General features: G+C 57.6%; 2 protein-coding genes across 2 annotated transcripts in view; both read right to left on the bottom strand.

Annotated features, from left to right (window-relative positions):
- The window catches only part of ITGA2B (integrin subunit alpha 2b), a 7,109-nt gene extending 6,515 nt beyond the window's left edge, over positions 1-594 (bottom strand). The window contains exons 1-3 of the mRNA XM_026043693.1: positions 428-594; positions 214-344; positions 29-143 (exon numbers count right to left, since the gene is read on the bottom strand). Of these exons, the coding sequence (XP_025899478.1) occupies positions 29-143; positions 214-344; positions 428-594 (413 nt within the window). The remainder of the gene's footprint in view (positions 1-28; positions 144-213; positions 345-427) is intronic.
- Positions 595-2,620: 2,026 nt separating this feature from the next.
- GPATCH8 (G-patch domain containing 8) overlaps positions 2,621-18,676 on the bottom strand; it is a 29,719-nt gene continuing 13,663 nt past the window's right edge. The window contains exons 3-7 of the mRNA XM_026043679.1: positions 15,795-15,862; positions 15,283-15,369; positions 12,145-12,288; positions 7,709-7,839; positions 2,621-7,462 (exon numbers count right to left, since the gene is read on the bottom strand). Of these exons, the coding sequence (XP_025899464.1) occupies positions 3,652-7,462; positions 7,709-7,839; positions 12,145-12,288; positions 15,283-15,369; positions 15,795-15,821 (4,200 nt within the window). The 5' untranslated portion in view covers positions 15,822-15,862 and the 3' untranslated portion in view covers positions 2,621-3,651. The remainder of the gene's footprint in view (positions 7,463-7,708; positions 7,840-12,144; positions 12,289-15,282; positions 15,370-15,794; positions 15,863-18,676) is intronic.

Here is an 18,676-nt window from a genome sequence, read left to right on the forward strand (position 1 = left end):
GGCGCCGCCGCGCGCGGCCGCCCCTGCCTGCCCCCCGGCACCCACCACCAGCTTGCCGTCCCAGCTGGTGACCGAGGCGCCCAGCCACTGGTGCGACTTGTAGGTGCGCAGCTGCCGCGAGGGCCGGCTCTCCGCCTCGTCCCCTGCGAGCGACGGGCGGCGTGGGYGGCGCTGCCCGGCCGGCAGCCCCTRCCGCGTCCCCCCCGAACGCACCCTCGGTGTCGATGGGGACAAGGCGACAGGGCGTCTCGCCGGGCGGCCACGAGCAGAGGAAGACGGCRCCGGGCTCGGCCACGCCGGGCTGCGAGGTGTTGGCGCGCGGGGCCCCCACGGCCACGCTCGTCCTGCCGGCCGCAGGGCAGCGGCAGGACGGGGTCAGGGACGGCCGYCGCGCTGCCGCCCCCCGGACATCGCGGCTCCTTCCCACCTGCCCTCGTCCGCGTGGAAGTCCAGGGCGAAGCCGAAGTAGCTGCCGGGCGGCCCCGCGTACACGGTGGGCTGGGCGCCGAGCAGCTCCAGGGCGGGCGCCGAGCGCGGCGCCAGGGCGAGCAGCAGGGCCGCGAGCAGCGCAGGAGGCGCCGGGGCAGCCGCCATCGCCGCCTCGAGTGGCACCCGCAGGCGCCCGGCGGCCCCGATCGCCGCCCGCCCCGGCGCTTCCGGCCCTTATCTGCCAGGACGCAGCCGGGAGACGCCGGGGGACGCGGGGAGGGACGGGGACCCTTCCCACCAGGGCCACCTATCGACAGGGCCCAGGCGGCCGTGGCCAGGCCCGGCGGAAAGGCAGTTGGCGGGAGCCTCCATCCGCTGGGAGCGGAGCCGGAGCTGCCCCCGTGCGGGAATGGGGCTTTTCCCTCCCTCGAAGGGGCTCCAGAGGAACCAGAGCACTCGCAGCAGCCGCCTCGGGACACCTGGAAGGCGGTGTGGGCCGGGCCGGCCCGAGGCAGTGGTCGGGGGGCTCTGATAGCACCGTGCGGCCCCAGGGCCCTGTCTGGTCCTTCCCATTCCCCATGGCACCGGGCAGGCTCCGGGCTGCCCCTCGAGCCGGGTGCCTCCCGCCTGCGCAGCCCGTCCAGCCCTCCAGCTCCCTCGGACTGCTCCCAATCCTTGCCACCCTCGGGTGCCGCTTCTCGTTGAGCTCCGTGGCCCGGGGGCACGGGGCAGGGACGCGCGAGGGCGGCGCCGCTGCCAACCCGCAGGGCTGACCAGGACAGGGATGATCACGGGCAGGGGTGACCACGGCCCYGGGGTGGCCGCAGACGAGGGTGACCACGGCCGGGGCCGCGCGGTGCCATCGGTGGCACCCAGGGCTCCCAGCAGAAGCCAACCAGGGCTCAGCTCCCCCGAATGAGCACGAGGCAGAGGGTGAGAGCTCGGGAAGGGTTTAACCCCCGCTGTGCATCACGCAGACAGGTAGTTACATTTGGTCATACAATACACACCYTTCCCAGCGCCTTCCCGCTGCTGCGCGACCCTCTGCTCCCTCCCAAGCAGGGCGACCCACCTCACRCCCTGAAAAGTGCCACACGCTTTTTTCCACAAATCATTGGTTTATTAGAAAGTTTTTTTCCCTCATTTTACAGCATATATATATATTTATATATATATCTTATGTGACAAAGTTAAATACAGTCTGTTTATGCTTGTTAAGTAATGATAGGTTAATTATTTTTAGCACTATTCGGGAAGTCAAAAAACCAACCCTGACTGCACTGTGATGGGTGCCAGAACACGCATATTGAATCTAGAAGCTAATGAAGCTCAGCACTGGAACATTAATACTGCATCCTGTGAATTATTTACAGAGAAACCGAGTCCCTTCTCTGCTTTACCCGCTGGGATTGTGTCCAGCCCGTCCCAACGCCGTTTCGCGGTTGGAGGCGGCGCTCGGCACCGCRTTTGGGTCTCGCCCCCGCAGCCCATCCGGGCGCTCCTGGAGGGGACGGAGCAGGGGATGTGGCGGGGACGGCGGGCGCAGGGACGCGCCCCGGGGCGGCACCAAGCCGGGGAAGCCGCCGCGCGGGGAAGAATCCGTCACCTCCGGGAACCCGTCTGCGCTGGCGGCACCAAAGGTGGGAAAGATGCAAGGAAGAACGGAGGAATCCCTCAGGAAACACCGTGGGCAGGAGGAACCGCCGGGAGCCGGGCGTAAAGCGAGACCTGCCGCGGAGCRGGCAGAGGCTCCCGGGGAGAGAAGCCCCTTCCCGGCCGGAGCAGGGCCCGGAGCCGCAGCCCAGGGCTGACACCGGCCCCAGGCTTCAAACCCAGGGGGAGAAAAAGGGCCGAAAGAGGGTGTTGCACAGAAAGAGGGTGTTGCACAGAAAGAGGGTGTTGCACACGTGGCGGGAGAGCCCCCGCGCCGCCCTCGTCGGGATGATGCCTTCATTAGCTGTTCATTAGCTGTTAGAGTCACCGGTGTCATCCGCGCACCTCAGCTATGGCCAAGGCTCACGTTTTTCTTCTGCAAAATGCTCAGTGAAGGTTTTTTCTTTTCTTTTTTTTTTTTTTTACATTGTATAGTACATAAAAACTTCAAAAATACATGAGCTTGATAAAATATACATGCTTAGTCATTTTGCATCTAGCTGAAACTATAAAGTTTAACCTTTACAAGTGTCTTATTTCACCTACAGCAAACATATTTACACAAAAGCCACCAGAACAAGTACCACTAAAGGAACGGGCCGTAAAAAATATTATTGCAGTATACTACAAATGTAACCTTTTTCATATGAGCTACAAAAAGCAGCATCTTTGTTTACAGAGTTCAGTGCAATTCTTTACATTAAAAAAATCCTATAAATTAATAAGGAAACCATCAGTATTACAGAGGAAAGAACACACTCGACATACTCCGGTTACTCTCCCCAGGCCTCTGTATTGCTTCGGTTCGTAAAGGGATGTTTTCCTGTCATGCTCCCCGGGGCGCCTCCTTCACGAGCCCTCCCTAGCTGGAGGCCAGAGCCTCCGTTTCCCTCGGGAGCGGCGGGAGGCTCCGCGGAGCCGCCGGCACCTCTGTGCGGGACAGGGACCTCGGCGCAGGATGGGCAGGCGCTCAGCGCGCGCGCAGCTCTCCCGCTCCCTTCCGCTTTAAAGTAACGTCCTGCTTTCACCGGCGCTGCTTTTGTTAATAGGGGAATGAAATCTAAGTTTACAGCGTTAGGGTGCCGGGAGAGGTCCCTGCCAGGACCCCCAGCTGTCAGTTACTGCGTGTTTTATCGCCAGTTACAAGCAGGATTCAGTCATGCTGACTATTGTAACTAGATGACCTCATTAAAAGCATTTGAGAGACCTATTAGTGTGTATGAAATACCACTTAGCCTACACCAGGCAGCAGAAGGAAGATCGTTAACTAGAAGAATCCAAGGGGGGAGGATAAAAAAGCCTTTCCAAGTGTCCCTCCTGCCGACGTGTGAGATGATTCGCCTATGGTCCAGTGCTGCACGTGCGCGGAGGCGCTGGGAACCGCGAGGATCCCTGGCGGGGGATGAACCCGAGGCGCAGAGCGACCCGCCGCCCGCTGCGCCGCGGCCCTCGAGCCCTGCCCGCCTGCTAAGCACTGAACAAAATCGTGCGGCCTCACCCGCCAGCCGGCTCAGCTCCAGCCCAAACGCAAAATACTTCTCCTTCCTCCAAGGTAACTGTGGTTGTCCTTCATGTGCCGTGACTCGGTGGATGCTGCAAGTCCTGACCTGAGAAAATGGGGTGCAGCAAGGGGTGAAGGTGCAAGGCGGTGGCGGCCGCGGCGGCGGCYGGTCTCGGGGCGAGGAGGGTTGGATAAAGAGCGTGCGGAACGGGATGGAAAGTGAAGGGCCCCGGGTGGATGGCGGAGGCCGGAATGATGTGGATGGGGTGGCTGGCTAGAAACGTCGCGGGATGCCCCGGGATAATCGAGTGGGTCAAGTGGGACAGGGAGATGGGCGTCAGGTGGGGCTGGGGGATGTGGTGGACYTGGGCGAGGGGCTGGGGGTGCGGGTGCGGGTGGATGCCGATGGCGGCGGCGGCGGCGGCCGCGTGGTGCTGCAGGATGGCGTGCTGCACCGTCGTGATGGACGTGGCCGCCGCCGCCGGCTGCTGGATGTGGATGGGCTGCAGGGCGGGCGCCGCGGGCGCCAGCGCCGCCGACGCGGGGAAGGCCTTGACCTGCTTGGCGAGGAGCTGCTGCTGGATGTGCTGCTGCGCGGCCTGCTGCAGCTTGCTGTACTTCTCCATCTCCTCGGGCGTGAAGGTGATGGGCTGGCTCTCGAGCGGCGCCAGGGACGCGTCCTCCCCGTCGCGCTCCCCGTCGAGGCCCGGCTCGCCGCTCGGGGGCACGTAGCCACCGAAGTGCTCCACGTCAGCAACGAGGGGCAGGAGGCCGCCCTCCCCCGGGCCGGGCTGGCTGCCGCCGTCCATGGGCTCCAGGGCGTCGCCGTCGCTCCGATCCGACAGGAAGCTGGGAGGCATCACCAGTTCCCCCGCAGCAAAGCACTCGGGCAGCGCCGGGGCCTCCAGCGGCACGGAGGGCCGCTCCTCGGCAGCTTCCTCCCGTTTCTGCTCCTCCGCACCTTTGTCCGGGACGACCATCGCCACTTCCTCCAGGAGGGCCTGGCTGCCCAGCTGCGTCTCCTCGGTTCCCTGGGAAGYGTTCTCGGAGTCGGACAGCTCCTGTTCCTCGCCCCGCTCTAGGCCCGACTCTTCGTATCTTTTTGCGTTAGGTTTCCGAATGGTCGGCAACTTCCCAATTAAGGGGAGAACCGGTTTGTTGCCTAAGGAAGGAGGCAGCTTGGGGCCAAAGTACCCCTGTGGTGGATCCTTGAGCTTTATGCCCACCTTGTTGGCSTCTGCTAGCACCTCCTCAGCGACGCATGGCTTCTTCTCAACCTTCCTGGACTGAACCTTCTCTAGGAGAAGTTTTGCAGTAACCGAGTTCCTCTCTTCTGGACTGCAGTCACTTTCTGAGGCCCTCCCCGTGCCAGAACTGCTGCTGTTTTGGGACAGAGAGCCAGAGCCTTTCAGATCCTCTCCTTTGCCATCCTCCTTCTTCACAGATCCTTCGCTTCGGCCCGTTCTGAAATAGTGGGGAGACTGCGAGCGATAGATTTTGGACCGGATGAAGTCTCTTCTCCCAGACCTCCTCTCTTCTGGACTCTCGTGGCCTCGGGAGCCCTTCCTGGAGAGGGATCTCTGCGAGTGGCTCCTCGTGCTCCGGCTGCGGTCTCTGCTGTAGCTGCGGCTCCGTTTCCAGCTGCGGCCAGTTACGCTTCGGCTTCTCCGCTTGCTCCGGCTGCGGCTGCAGCTGCTGCTCCGTGTCCTTCCCCGACTCCTCGTCCTTGACCTTCCTCGAGGGTGGGTTCGGCTCCTGCTTCGACTCCTCGAGCGACTCCTGCTCGAGCTGTAGTCGTCTTCGGAAGAGGAGTATTTGCGACGCTTCGATCTGTCGTAGTCGGAGTCGTCATCCGAGTCGTGGGATCTCTTGGAATGGCACCGCGACCGCTCGCTGTAATCGCTGTAGCTGTCATCGGAGTAGCTCCGCCGCCGGCTGTACCTGCTGTGCTCCGAGGACGCGTCCGAACTGCTCGAGTAGGACCTTTGGGAGGAATTCGCACGGGCCGACCTTGAGCGGCTCCGGGAGGGCTCGCTGCCGGAGTCGTAGTCATCGCTGTCCTGCGAGAGCGACTGCTGCCGGCAGCGCTGCCCGCGGGCGCCCTCGTCGCTGTCGCCGTCCCCGCTGCTCTGCCGGGCCCTGCGGCCGAGGCCGGGGGCAGAGCAGCGTCTCCGCGAGGCRGGCGCCGGCTGCTGCGCGTCGCCCTTGTGCTTCTTCCCGCCGTGCTCCTGGCAGGAGGCGCCGCCCTCCTCCTTCTTCCCGCTGCCTCCCTCCTCGGCACACAGGGATTTCCGCTGCGGCTCYGGGGCGCAGCGCCGCCGCTTCTGGAAACGGCCGCAGGCTTCGGGCAGCTCCGCTTTGAGTGCCCGTTCAGACTCGGCGCACAGGGAGGATTTGCCCTTCCTGTGTTTGTGTCTTTTCCGCTTCTTGGGCTTCTCTTCCCCTGGGTCAACTTTTCGGCTCTTCTCTTCAGCCTCCTCCTTGTGTTTGCGTTTGTGTCTGCCGGACTTTTTGTGCTTCTTTTTCTTCTTGTGTTTATGGGATTTCTCAGATTTGCTCTTACTGGCCACGTTTTTACTACCGTCCTCTCCCTCCGCTTTACCGACGTTGGCCAAATCGGACTCCTGCCTGAAMTGCGAGCTGCACGAAGACAGAGCTTTGTTTTCCATCTTCAGAGCAGAGCTGTTAGCCATGTCCTCGCCCTCCTTGGGTTGGCTCACGTCACTCGATTCGGGAGCCTGCRCGTTTTCTCTACAAAGACCCCCTGGATCCTTAGACTTCTCTGCCCCTTTAGCTTTAGCATCTTTGTTGCGAGAGAGCTTGAAATCAAAATATAAAGGATTGCAACTGTACGAAACAGACGGCTCTGCTTTGGTAAATATGAGAAGTTCTGAAGGCCACTGCAGAGTAGTGCTCTCATCTTTGCTCAGAACTGGAAAAAAAGGTCCTGTCGGATGCTTTGGTCCTTCGGTGACATCTTTACAGCTTGGGACAGGCTGAGTGACTTCTCTAGCAGCATCTGGCTCCGGGAGACTGCTCTCCGTAAGCAGCTTGCTCTCCTGCACGCCCGCGTGTTCGGGGTCTTCCTTTGGCTCTGGCTTGCTGGGCTGAGCRCTCGCTTCGTTAGCGCTCTGCTCCTTCTGCTGCACCGTGCTCTCGGCAGCCTTCTCCGGGTGCTTGCCTGGCTTGGCTTTCGGGGAATTTTTCGTTTCATGTGCAGTTTTTTTGTTCACATTTTCAGCTTCCATTTGTTCCGTAGACTTCATGAAAAGCAGGAATTGAAAATTAGGCTTTACTTTGCAGTGGGCCGGGGGAATATAATGATAATATTCTGGTTCGACCGCCATTGGTCCGTCTTCTCGTCTCATCTTCTTTAGTTTAGATAACGTGGTGGCTAAAGAGCCACCGTCCTTGTCGTGCTGCTCGTCCTCCTCCGCTTTGCCATCAGAACTGGTGGTGCTCTCGCCCTCCCCAGGCTTCTGCAGACCCCCAGAATCCGACCCTCTCTCATCAGCTTTTGTTCCATCTGCAGAACTTGACTCCTCCACGTGGTCCTTGAAAACAGACGCGATGGTCTCGAGCTTCACTGGAGTCTTCTTGGCAAACGAAAAGGACACTCCGATCTTTTGCAGTGGAGTTCCCAAGGTATTCTTAATGCCAAAACTGATGGCTTGCGTTGTCTGCACGGGCAGCTGGTTTGGCGTAACAGTGCCACCGACTTGTCCAGCGTGCAGGAAACCTCTGTCCACGGTCACGTCGGCGGCTGGGCCAGAGACCTGCACGAAGGAACCGCTGTTGGCTGCAGAATCGTCGTCGTCCCCGGCTTCCTCATCCACCGCCACCGTGGTGGTTCTGAACATGGGTCCGCTGCCGGGAGCGCTATGGAACAAAGTAAACAGAGCACACAGCTGACTACCCTCTGTGCACCTCTGCAGCTGGATTCACGTGGAATCTAAAACAGCATGTTAGCCACTTCCACTATTTTTGCACCCAGATAAAGACATATTAAAATACTATCCATGTACTTACTTTATGGTATCAAATAGTGAAAGAAATTGGCCATTAGGGCTGCTCTGGACTACCAATTCATGGCACTTGCCGAGTACACAGCACCGAGGCACTCACCACTCGGGCTGCCTCCGCTGCTCGGCCAGCTCGTGCAGCCGCCGCAGCGCCTTCTCCTGCTTCCTTTCATCCTTGCGCGACCTCGAGGAGACGTTGCGAGCGAATTCCCGCTGCTTCAGATCCTTCAACCTCTGAGGCAGAAGAGAAGAGGAAGAGGTTAGAGAGGAGCGTCGGGCTGGCGGCGGGAGCCCGTGGGAGCTGAGCRGCCCCCAGGGCCAGCTGAAGCTGCCCAACAAAGAGAACGTTGCTCTGCGCAGGGCAGAGGACTCGACACGACAGGGTGCTCCAGCCTAACCGCTACTCGCTCTACACGGTTGTGCTTTGCCAAAAATCAGAGGGGAGGGGACACACACAGGAAAACAATCAAGTAAATACAGCTGCAGACACTGGTAGAAACTCACTCGTATGATGGGAACTCCAAAATTAGAAGGATTTGCTTTTAACACATCAGCTGAAAGCGTCACTTCGTGAAGAAAGGAAAGAAAGCAAAAACATAACCAGAGCGGAAAAGAACACAGGAACGTGGCAGAAACACCCGGAAGGCGGCGCTGCCGCGGGGGCCCATGGCAGACACGGGGAGATCTCCAACAAGGGGAGAAGCAGGATCCGGACGCGGCCGCAGGAGCAGGGTGAGGGCCGGCGTGCGGCGCGGCTCTCCCGCGGGAGCTTCCCCTGGGAGACGGGCAGGGCGGCTGCCCGGCCCCGCGCACCGCTYGCTGCTCTCCAGGCCCCAGACCTCCAACAACAAGTTCATTTTCTGAATTCAAGCTGCTGCAGCCGCGCAATCCCACTCAGCCGAGCCCCGTTTAAGAGCCACTCTACGCCTCAAATTGCACAGCAGGAAGATCACAATATCCTTGGAAAAGGTTAGTTCAACTTCACAGAATTAACAATTTCATTCCCTCTTTGCCTCTTTCCCAACCACTCGCTTCCAGCCTCTGAAAATGTCCTACACAGGAAGGGACAACAAAACCGCAGAGACAGACTGTCGTGTCCTTCCCAAGCTGCTGGCGCTCGCAAGCGCAACACAGAGCTCTCGAGTGCTTCCCTTCACCYGGGGCATTGAAGAGACTCATTTTCCTGCACACTTCCCACGTGTGCATGGAGCCAGTGCTCTTGGCCACATTCAGAGAACAGGAAAGCTGCATGAAAGGCCGCGTTTTCATGGTGGCCGGAGCTGCCGGGCAGCCTGGCCAAGGCTCCCTCGGGAAGGCTGCTCACCACCACTCCAAGGTGCTGCTCCTGCTCTGCAGGATCAGGGATTCGGGACACAGCTCAGCCCCCCAGGCTTGCAGCGACCCGTGACCGGGGTATTCACCGCACGGGGGAAGGAAAAGCAAAAAAAAGGGGGAAAAGGCAAAGGGAGCAGTGGCACATGCTGCGCTATGTCACGGCGGGAGCTGCGGGCGCAGCGGGGATGGGGACACAGCCCCTGCCCCTCCGCTCCACGGGAGCTCTCGAGCCCCTGGGCATCACCTAGTGCCAAGCTACGGGCACAAAGGCACCGGTGCACCCGGAGCACTCGGCCCCTCTGCATCTTCCTACCTTGCTGCCTCACACCTCTCCCCTGCGAATGAGAGGCAGTCGGCACCATCCAGCTTCAGAGGGGGCCCTGCACAGAGCTGCCCTCCAGCCCTGCTTGCCAGTCTTAGCAGCTACAACAGCCACTGAGAGCACCAGGCACCGAGYAACTCCGCGGCACGGAGCTTCCCAGGAGACTCCAGCAGCTCTTCGGCCTCCGGTGACGGCCCTTGCCACCTGCTCACTGAAGGGGAACCGCGTGTATTTGTCTCTTGCGGTGCCATGTAGGGAACCAGGCTGATTTAGTCCTTTACCTGCCCCTTGGAGACATTGAATAAAGTCAGTGGCTTCTAAGCCCATCTGTAGTTCTCATTTCAAGTATTAACCTTATTTAAAAAGCAAAAATCTAGAAAACAACCTTGCACATCTCCAGTAATGCTTAAAATAGATGGACTTAAACAAGTCTGTGCTAAGAAGTTTATTTGCCCAGTTAAAGCAATCTAAATATACCGCTTTTTGCAAAGAAACTCAGTGTTGGGGTTCACTGTGATGTCAGGTGACCCCGTTACATCCTCATCCTGTGCAGCCAGTGTGGCCAGGACAGAATAAACCCCCCGGCTTTAGCTGTCTGGTATCAACAAGCTGGCAGTGGGTCCAAACTTTACCTGGCGGGGATCAAAGCACTTACCTATGGCCCCTGCTTCGCAATAATCCCCAGTTCCTTCCTGGAATACAGGACAAATACACACACACACACACACACATACATGCACATACACTCACATCATTAAGTCACACACACTTCGCACCTAGTCTGCAAGTGCCTTAGATAATCTCTTCCCTCTGTGCAGAGGCCCCKTGGCTGTAACAGGACTTTATCAAAMAGGAATCGGGTAGAACACAACCTCAATTCCAGAATGTCTTTCTCCCCACTTCCCCTTTTCTTTAGGAGTCATGAATCTCCTCCCTGAACAAAACTGTTCATCGCTAGACAGGGAAAAGAGGAGACCAAAGGAAGTCTTTTGATGACAGTTAAATCTTCCTGGGATGYGACAAAGCACTAAGTCAGTCTTATCAGCCCACTTAAGGAAAGCAACTCTGTTTGCCTTCGTGCAACTCYGCTTTCTTGCCCAGAGCTGCAAAATAAGAAATAAGAACGAATACACCCCAGCSTTTCCAAAGGCAGGGGTTATTTTAAAGAACTGCCCCATGGTTGAGACGAGAGCGTTGGAAAGGGGCCCGTGCCGCGCGCTGACGAGCAGCGGGGACCAGGCGCCGTGGCCCGTGACCCACGCGCAGCTCCACCGTTATTTCTGGGTAGCGAGTGCACTGCTGAACCCCGAGCCCACGGGGCAGCACCCAGCTAGAGCATCCTGCTGGAAACGCAGGTTCCGCTCACAAATAAACCGTGACTGCTCGTGTGGATAGACTCCCGTGCAGCTTGCAACGATTGCTGGACCCTTATCAAGGAACAGGAGGGCTCGTTTCACCCACCTGGGCTGCCGCAACAGATGCGGCCGATGCAGGAGCAGCAGCTCCTCTAGGAACGCCCGGCAGAACAGCGAAACCAAAAAGCTCTTTCGTTAACGAGAAGACGGAGCTGCYCTGCATCCCAAAACATGTTTCTTTTCCATCGATCCTCCGCTCCGCCAGCGGTGCCTTTGCAGCAGTACAACAGCGGTCACTGGCCACAGGGTCACTCCCCTTCCGCAGCACTTCTGAATGCTGGAAAGGCCCTCAGGCGGGAAGGCTCCCACCCGCCTGCCCATCAACCACCCACGGGTTCGACCGCTGCTCCCGCACCCAGCAGGGACCTCCACACGGCAGGAGGTGCCACCCACGGGGCCCTGCGCCTGCTGAGCACAGGCCCTGACCGCACTCGAGTTGCCACCAGGGCCACGGCCAACCTGAGGGGAAGCTCCCTGCTCCACCAGGGCCTGTGAGGCCACCAGGGCCCACCAGGCTTCCGAGGGTCGCCAGGGATCTCAGAAGGGTCAGTGTCCCCAACACAAAGCAAATCGATCCAGTTCTGCTCCAAACTCCACCAAAGGGCAACTCCCAGCGCTCGAGCTGTCCTGTGCCAAGGTCTCACGTTGGCGCTGCCGGAACAACGTTCTGTGCTCCACACACACACACAATCCTGCAGTGCCACAGTGGTGGTTTGAGAGCTGTTGCTTCTTTGCTCTTTGCAAGATTCAGGACTCTACAGCACATCCCCCAGATAGGAGTCATCAATACTCTGATGATTACACTGCTAAGTCATCGCCAAGATGATCCAAAAACCTCCTCTGAGCAACGGTCTCTCCAGAGGAGGCCAGAGCAGCTCTCTGCTGCTCATCTGCATCTCACTTAGCAGCGGCAGATATTCCAACGGGCTCGGCTACAGCATGAGCTTTTAATATTAACTGTGTGGTGGGAAGTGTTATGTAGCCACTCCAGTCCAGCCCTACCTTTGGGAGCAAAGCCAATTCCGAATCCATCCTCTCAGGAGGATTAAAGGATTTGGAAACAGCTCTTGTTTTTATCATTCCTTTGACATAGCYCGTTATTTCCTGGGCTGTTTTCAGCAACCCGACAGAACACAGACTGAAGCATTAAAATCCGCGTGCACAGCGTAGCGCCGGCCTCCACGGCTGTGCTGCTCCGGAGCCCGATACGACCAGGCAACGAGCCGTGTCCACACACCCTCCTTGCAGTCCAGCATCGCCCCACTCCTGCTCACGGGTAGTTCAAAACGGAGCTGCTTTGCAGACGAATATTCTGCTGGGGGCATAAAAATCTTACCAAACAGCAGCAAAACCTATCCCTGGGGCTATAGGGGAAACACACACACTAGGGAAATTCAAAGTACTAACCACAAAGCAGACCACGGCAGTGAATACGAGACTGACAACCCGCTGCCGACAGCTCTTTACCTGCTTGTGAGCGTGATCATAGGAGTTGATGTGGTTGTCAAACTCCTGGTGCTTCTGATACTGCTTGTCACAGAGCTCGCAGTAGAAGTTTGCTCTGAGGTCCTCCAAAGCCTTGGCRATCGCCTTTTCTTTATCCACATAATCCTGCAAAATTAATCAAAAAACAAAAACAACAGTTAACTTTCCACACAGCAGTCCGGAAGCTGAGTCATTCCTTTAAGGGAAAGGGCCTCTACGAGAGCCCAGCACACAGATCACTGACGTGTTTCTACTGAGCAAGGCAGCCGGGGTGAATGCAAGGCTGGGAAGAGGTGCCCGGGCCGCGCTGCCAGGCCGGGCAGCGGCAGCAGGCCGGGGTGCCCACGCAGGCCCCATGCACAGGCCAAGGCGCATGGGGCAGGGCGGGCGGCAGCTCCCTGCACCAAGGACAACGCTTCCCGCCGGAGCCTTCACAGCCACCCGCTCCCCGGCGCGGGCGGCAGGACGGTCCCTCTCAGCTCCGGCCACCGCGATGACTCCTCTCAGTGGCGGCCAGTGACAGGACAAGGGACAATGGGGACAAGTTGAACCCCGGACAGACCCATCTCCATGTGAGGAGGAACAAGGTGAGTGTGGGGGTGCCCGAGCCCCGGCCCAGGCTGCCCAGGGAGGCTCCTGCTCTGGAGACCTCCCAAACCCGCCGGGATGTGCCCGGGTGCCCCGTGCTCGGGGTGTCCCTGTGGAGCAGGGGCTGCACTGAGGGATCCCTCAGGGTCCCTGCCACCCTTGGCCACTCTGTGGTGCTGCGGCCGGTGCTACCGACAGGGCAGCTCTCCCGGGAGCAGCGGCGCGCAGGCCGAGGGCAGCGGGTGCCTGGCAGCCGCCTTCAGCGGCGCGCGACACACAACCTCCTCTCAAGGACGGCACTCCTCGGACGCTGCGGCTTCTGCACAGGGACAGGGCTAAACCCCAAGCACAGCAAAGAGCTGGGGAAGGGCGGCTTTAATAAAGCAGGAGTGGTTGTGTTGATGCCTATTGATAAAAAAAGTTATAAGCGCTGTACTATGAAGTGCAATACACTAACCACAGCCCCTCCTCCACAGCCATTTACCACAGCAACTTCAACATTGGGRCAAATGTAAACTAGAAAAAATAGCATAATATGAGAAAAAACACGAGAGGTTAAAAGTTTTGAGTCTCCAGAATAAGCTTCCTATGGGAAATTTCCTTGTATTAGTACAGGGAGCTAGCAAAAAAACACACACAGAGCCTTTCTAAATGTGTTTACTACGATTTTGTACCTTCTGCCTCAGTTATCATATCAAAATTACATTTAAATGATGCTGTTCAGCATACCTACCATAATGCAAGATGAACTGCAAAAATTTCAACACCTAAGAGAAAACAAACCCCAAGATTCTGCTGTTAAAAGGCTTTTTCAAGTGTGTATTAAGCACTACTAAACTTCTAAACAAAACTCTGTTGTAGGCTGCCGCTTTTGTGGTTCTATAACCCGAGGTCYTGCTAAAACCGACTGTATCTGCAGGCTGGGGGGAGGCGGGTGGCCCCAAGGCTGCAGAGGAGAGGGCAGCAGCGCCGTTCAAGATCCCGGGGGCTGCTGCCCGTCGCCCTCCTGCGGCTGGGGTGACAACGCGGCCGCGGGAGCGCCGGGCTCCTCCCGGCACCGGGGCCGGCTGCTCCGCTGTGGATCTGGACTCCCCTGGGGCTCCCTGAACGGCTAACTGGGCGCAGCCACAGCTGGCAAGCACATAAGGGCTCCTGTGGAGCGACGGAAAAACAAATAGATAAATTTTACGCTCTGAGAGATTTTCACAGCTTAATAGGGAAAACGCAGAGGGGGGCGATCGAGGCGGTAACAAACTCAGTGCGGGTTGAGGGGAAGCGCTCCCGCTCCGCAGAGCTCCCGGGGAAAACGCGGGCTGCATCCGCACGGGAGGAGTGGCCCGGTCCGGCCTGCCGAGCACACCCGATCGTGCTGGGAAAGACAACTGCAGGAACCAAGGGCTGCGCCGTAAAAACGGCACCGGAGGCAGAACATCATCATGGGCAGTTCTCGAAGCAGGTGCAGCAGATTGCATCGCGAAAGGAGTGAGAATACTGCAGCAATTCCCTTAGCAAGCAAGCTACAGTCTTGACTTAGCAAGAAGGCAGACAAAAAAAAGACATCAAGAAAGGAAGATATAAATTATTGTAGCTAAACAAACTGCCTGCAGCATTAGCTGTTCAACCAGCGCAAAAGTGTTTTAGATCTGCCAGGGTTATGTTGAATTTTAATGGAATGGAAACTACCTTCCCGTTTGTCCTCCAAGAATTGCAATTTATGCAAAACCGACACGTTATTCCAACATCCACCGCTCTCCTCCGCCCCCCTCAAGTGCCGAGGAAGGGGTAAGGAAGAGATAAGGAGGCTTTCCTACGACCTGCTGTCCCCTGCCAGGCTGGCGAGCAGAGGAAGGGCTACAGGCCGGGCACAGGGCGGGCATCCCCAGGGCACGGGGTGCAGCGTGGTCACCACCAGGCCGGACGGCTTCGCCCTGTCACACTCACTGCCAACACGAGCGCCCTTTTTAGTATTTAAGATGACAACAGTCTTTGGCTTATAAAAAACCCCAACCGGGTCTTTATAAATCCCATGGGAACATGAAATGCCCCTTGTTTAATGCTGAGAAATTCTCCTGAAGAGATAGAGGGCATTCATTTCTCAAACAGGGAGCCATATCCCGCCTTTGAAAGAACGCAGGATTCCTGTAGCAATTTCCCACTCTTTCCCACTGCTTCCCCAGTAAGGGCAGGCTGGCTCCAGGAGCAGGGGGGCCGGTCCATGCCCACGCTGCGCGTGCAGATCTGACGCTGCCAAGGAAATCACCTGCCCACCCCAGAAGAGCAGGAAAGCGCATTGGTAAAAACCTCTGCTGCTCCCGCCAGCTCTCGAGGAGCTGAAGAAGCACCGAGGTTAATTCCAAGAAGTGAGGAATCGGTTTGCTGACATCTAAGTGTCAGCAAGAAGAAAACTGAACAAAATAAGTTAATTCCTGCTCCATTAATCAGAGCCTGGTGACAGGGCATCTCTCTGACCAGGGTAACTCCTCTCCTGCTCAGTGCACAGGATCCCTGACAGAAACGCAGCCATTTCAGTACCTTGTACTTCTGCCTCAGCTCCTCGGTGTCTTCCTTCTCCACCTCCAGCACTCGCCTCCGCTCGGTGGCATCTTCAGCGTAGTCGAGCTTGCCAGAAAAAGAAGAGATGCGGTTTGTCCCGTAAACAGTTTGTGCTACTGAGCCTGCCAGAATGCCTAATTTAAAAGGTGAGGTTGAGAACAGAATTGCTGCATATGGTATTTTGCCCTCCTTGTCTTGTCACCCCCCACACAAAACAGGTCATTAATCCTTCTGAGCTGGTGGCTCCCAACAGGCCCAGCCCCTGCCAGCAGCAGCCCTGGCTTTAGGGGAATGACGCTCCCAAAGCCAAGGAATTTCAGAGAGCATCCAGCCTCTGAACTTAGATAACCAGGGGTGCTCTGTGGGAAAACGTTCTCTAACTGCCTTGGGCTTCCTTGGTCTCCATTGCAGGTGTTCCCACCTGCAAAGCTCTGCCCGGGAAGCCCCGCGACGCGACAAGGAGGGTGCGCGTGGAGCGCRGCCAAACTTACCTCCATCTCCATGCGGCCCATGCCCATGACATCGTACTTGACGACGATAGGGATGGGGTCCGTCCTCCCTGAAAGAGGAACACATGGAGGCGGTGAGAGCCCCGGCCGCCGCCGCCGCCACGCGCTCGACACATCGGGTTTGGGTGGTTAGAGATCTTGCCTTGGAGTGCAGAGACCAGAAAGCTACAGTGAACCAAACACGAGCCATTCTCACAGCTTCCACGCGAGCCCTGCCGCTGGTTTGCTGCTGCACGGTCCTCGGGGAACATTAACCGCTTACATCAAACCTGCCCGTGGCTAACGCTCAACCGTGACAAGTGCAGCACGCCGCGGGAAGGAACCTTCCCGGTGCTTCCACATCAGGCACCTCTCATCTCCTGATGTCTGGGGGGACAATAAAACTATGAGATATATTTTATGGAGCTCCCACACTAATAATTAATTATGACTCTTGTAAGAACCCGTGGAAGCTGCCATCCCCAACTGGGCATCTTCCCAAGCAAAGTGGCCAGGCCGAAGGCCCGTGCTCCTGCAGAGGCGGCGGCTGCGGCGCGGGGCTGCCGCGGGGAGCCGCTCTGCCCCGCGCCGGGAAGCTGTGAAAAGGACTCGCTGCGGAGAGAATTGACTTGGAACTAATCAAACTATGCTGGAGATTTTTTAAAAAAGAAAAAAAAAAACAAAAAGAACATATCTTTAATCCACTCATAACCAGCCAAACAAAGCAAAATGGGGCAGACAAGCACTTTACTACCACAGCTCTTTTTTTTTTTTCCAATTATTCTCGTTATTTTACATCACAAGCGGCGCTGGCCGTTGGGATGCAAGCCCTCTGGAGGAGCACTTACCTTGGCCGCCGCGAACCTGGAGCGCGAGCCCAGAGCCCTTCCCGCCCTCCCGCGGGGGCCGCCCCCGCGGACACCCCATTATACCCTTGGGCTGAGAGAGCGGCGCGAGGCCGGGGGCCGCCCCGGCGCCGCACGCGCCCCGCGCTCCCACACCAACAGACCCCGCGCGTCCAACGGGGACGCCGTGCGTTTGCTGATCCGCCCACAACTTCGTTGCCGGGCATATTTAGCGCAGGCCAAAGGGCTTTGCTGAGCCAAACAGCGTTGGAATCGAGCGTTCATTCGGGTGCTTGGGCCGGTTGTTCTTTTCCCCCCGGTTTGGGAACGTGTCTCTAAGCCCAATGGTATAATAAAGGAAGCAGTGACTGCAATTTGTAGCAAAAGGACCAAACTAAAGACAGGACTTCCTGAGTGCAATGTCGCTTTACGTGACGTCCCAGCCAGGGACAAGTGGCAAACCCAATGGAATTGCTGGCAGCGAGTGCCCAGGATTTTTACACCCCCATTTTTTTTTTCTTTTTCATTTGGTTTAATTTGCTTTTAGTTTTGGTTTYGGCAGCAATCGAGACCTCTCGATGCAGCCTCATTGCCCTGGCAAACCTTGCATCCAAACGGTGCCATCAGTACTTTTGCCTTCCAAGGCAGTCAAAGGTTTCAAAAAAATAAATAAATAAAAATAATAATAAAAAAAAGTCTCTTTGTAAAATGCAGTAGCAAGTGCTAGTGCCCATCGTGTTGGGGGGAAAAAAAATCAAGTTTGGACAGTATTAGAAATTTACGTTTCAATTGATTTTTGGCAATTCTAACACAAACAGCAACATCCCTTCTTAGCAAATACCCTTTTAATGAACAAGGATCAGACAAGTGCGCATAAAGAAAGGAAAGGAAAGGAAAATGAAAGACCAAGCAGAAGGATGATGGCTACAACAGAGAAAGTAAGCCTAACATTGGTGCACTGATGACAAAAGGAGTAATTCAGTCTGAAAATAAAAAATTACCACTGCTAAGTTTACCATCACCACAACAAGTCCAGGATCATATCGCTGTAAAAAAGAAACACCATTTGTTAGGCAGAAACCAGAGGGGCAGAAAAGCGGCTGYGCAGCCTCCCCCGCGCGCCTGGCGCCGGGCCCCCAGGGCACCCCGTGCGCCCCACGCAGCGGGCACGGCGAGCGGCGCCGCGCGGGGCGCAGCCAGCGGGAAACAAGCAGCGCAAGCTGCGCGGCGGCGCAGAGCGAGCCAGGTTTGCGGGCACAGTCCTTTGTGTCGGATCTAGCCGGGAGCAAGGGCCGCAGCCGCCGCTGGGCCGGCCGGGAGCGCTCGGGGACGGGCGCCGCAGCCCGGCCCTGCGAGGGAGGCTCAACCCGAGCGGGTAACGGGGGGAAATGGCACTCCAATTAAACCCCTAGAGTTCCTCCTCTAAAGCGCTTCAGGAAAACGGCTCCAAGGCCACCGTGCGTCCTCACACCGTGATCTCTAGGGACTTGAGGGGTGCCCAGTGTCAGCTCTCAGGGACTCCCCGATGTTCCTGGTGCCCCTTTCCGTGGAGTTTTCGTGAAAGGAGCAACAAAACCCAACATTTCAACCCGCTGTCGAGGGCTGCGGGTGCTGCACAGACAACAAACCTTCTCCCTCCACGGGGTAAAGTCAGGCAGAACTTGTGTCCATCCCTCCTTCCCCCCAAAGCTTCCCTAGAGGGGCTGCCCCTTCCCGAGGCAGCTGCAAATGCCTTGGCACGCAGGCTGCTCCCCAGACGTCATTGGAGGCTTCGGTTAACAAAGAGTGTCCACACACGGGGCGCACTTGTGCAAAAGGTTGTGCAGCAACCTTCAGAGCAGACCACGTTGGCAATCGCTGGCTTAAACATCAACGAAAACCTGGCAGATATGGTGCTTTGTGTCCTGCTCGCCAAGCTGCCCGCCGTGCCGGCCGCCCGCAGCGTGCGAGGGCAGAGCCGAGCTGCCCGCCGTGCCGGCCACCTGGAGCGCACGAGGGCAGAGCCGAGCTGCCCGCCGTGCCGGCCACCTGGAGCGCGCG

This window comes from Nothoprocta perdicaria, unplaced genomic scaffold, assembly GCF_003342845.1.
Source record: "Nothoprocta perdicaria isolate Ctin4 unplaced genomic scaffold, notPer1 scaffold_336, whole genome shotgun sequence".
Taxonomy (NCBI): domain Eukaryota; kingdom Metazoa; phylum Chordata; class Aves; order Tinamiformes; family Tinamidae; genus Nothoprocta; species Nothoprocta perdicaria.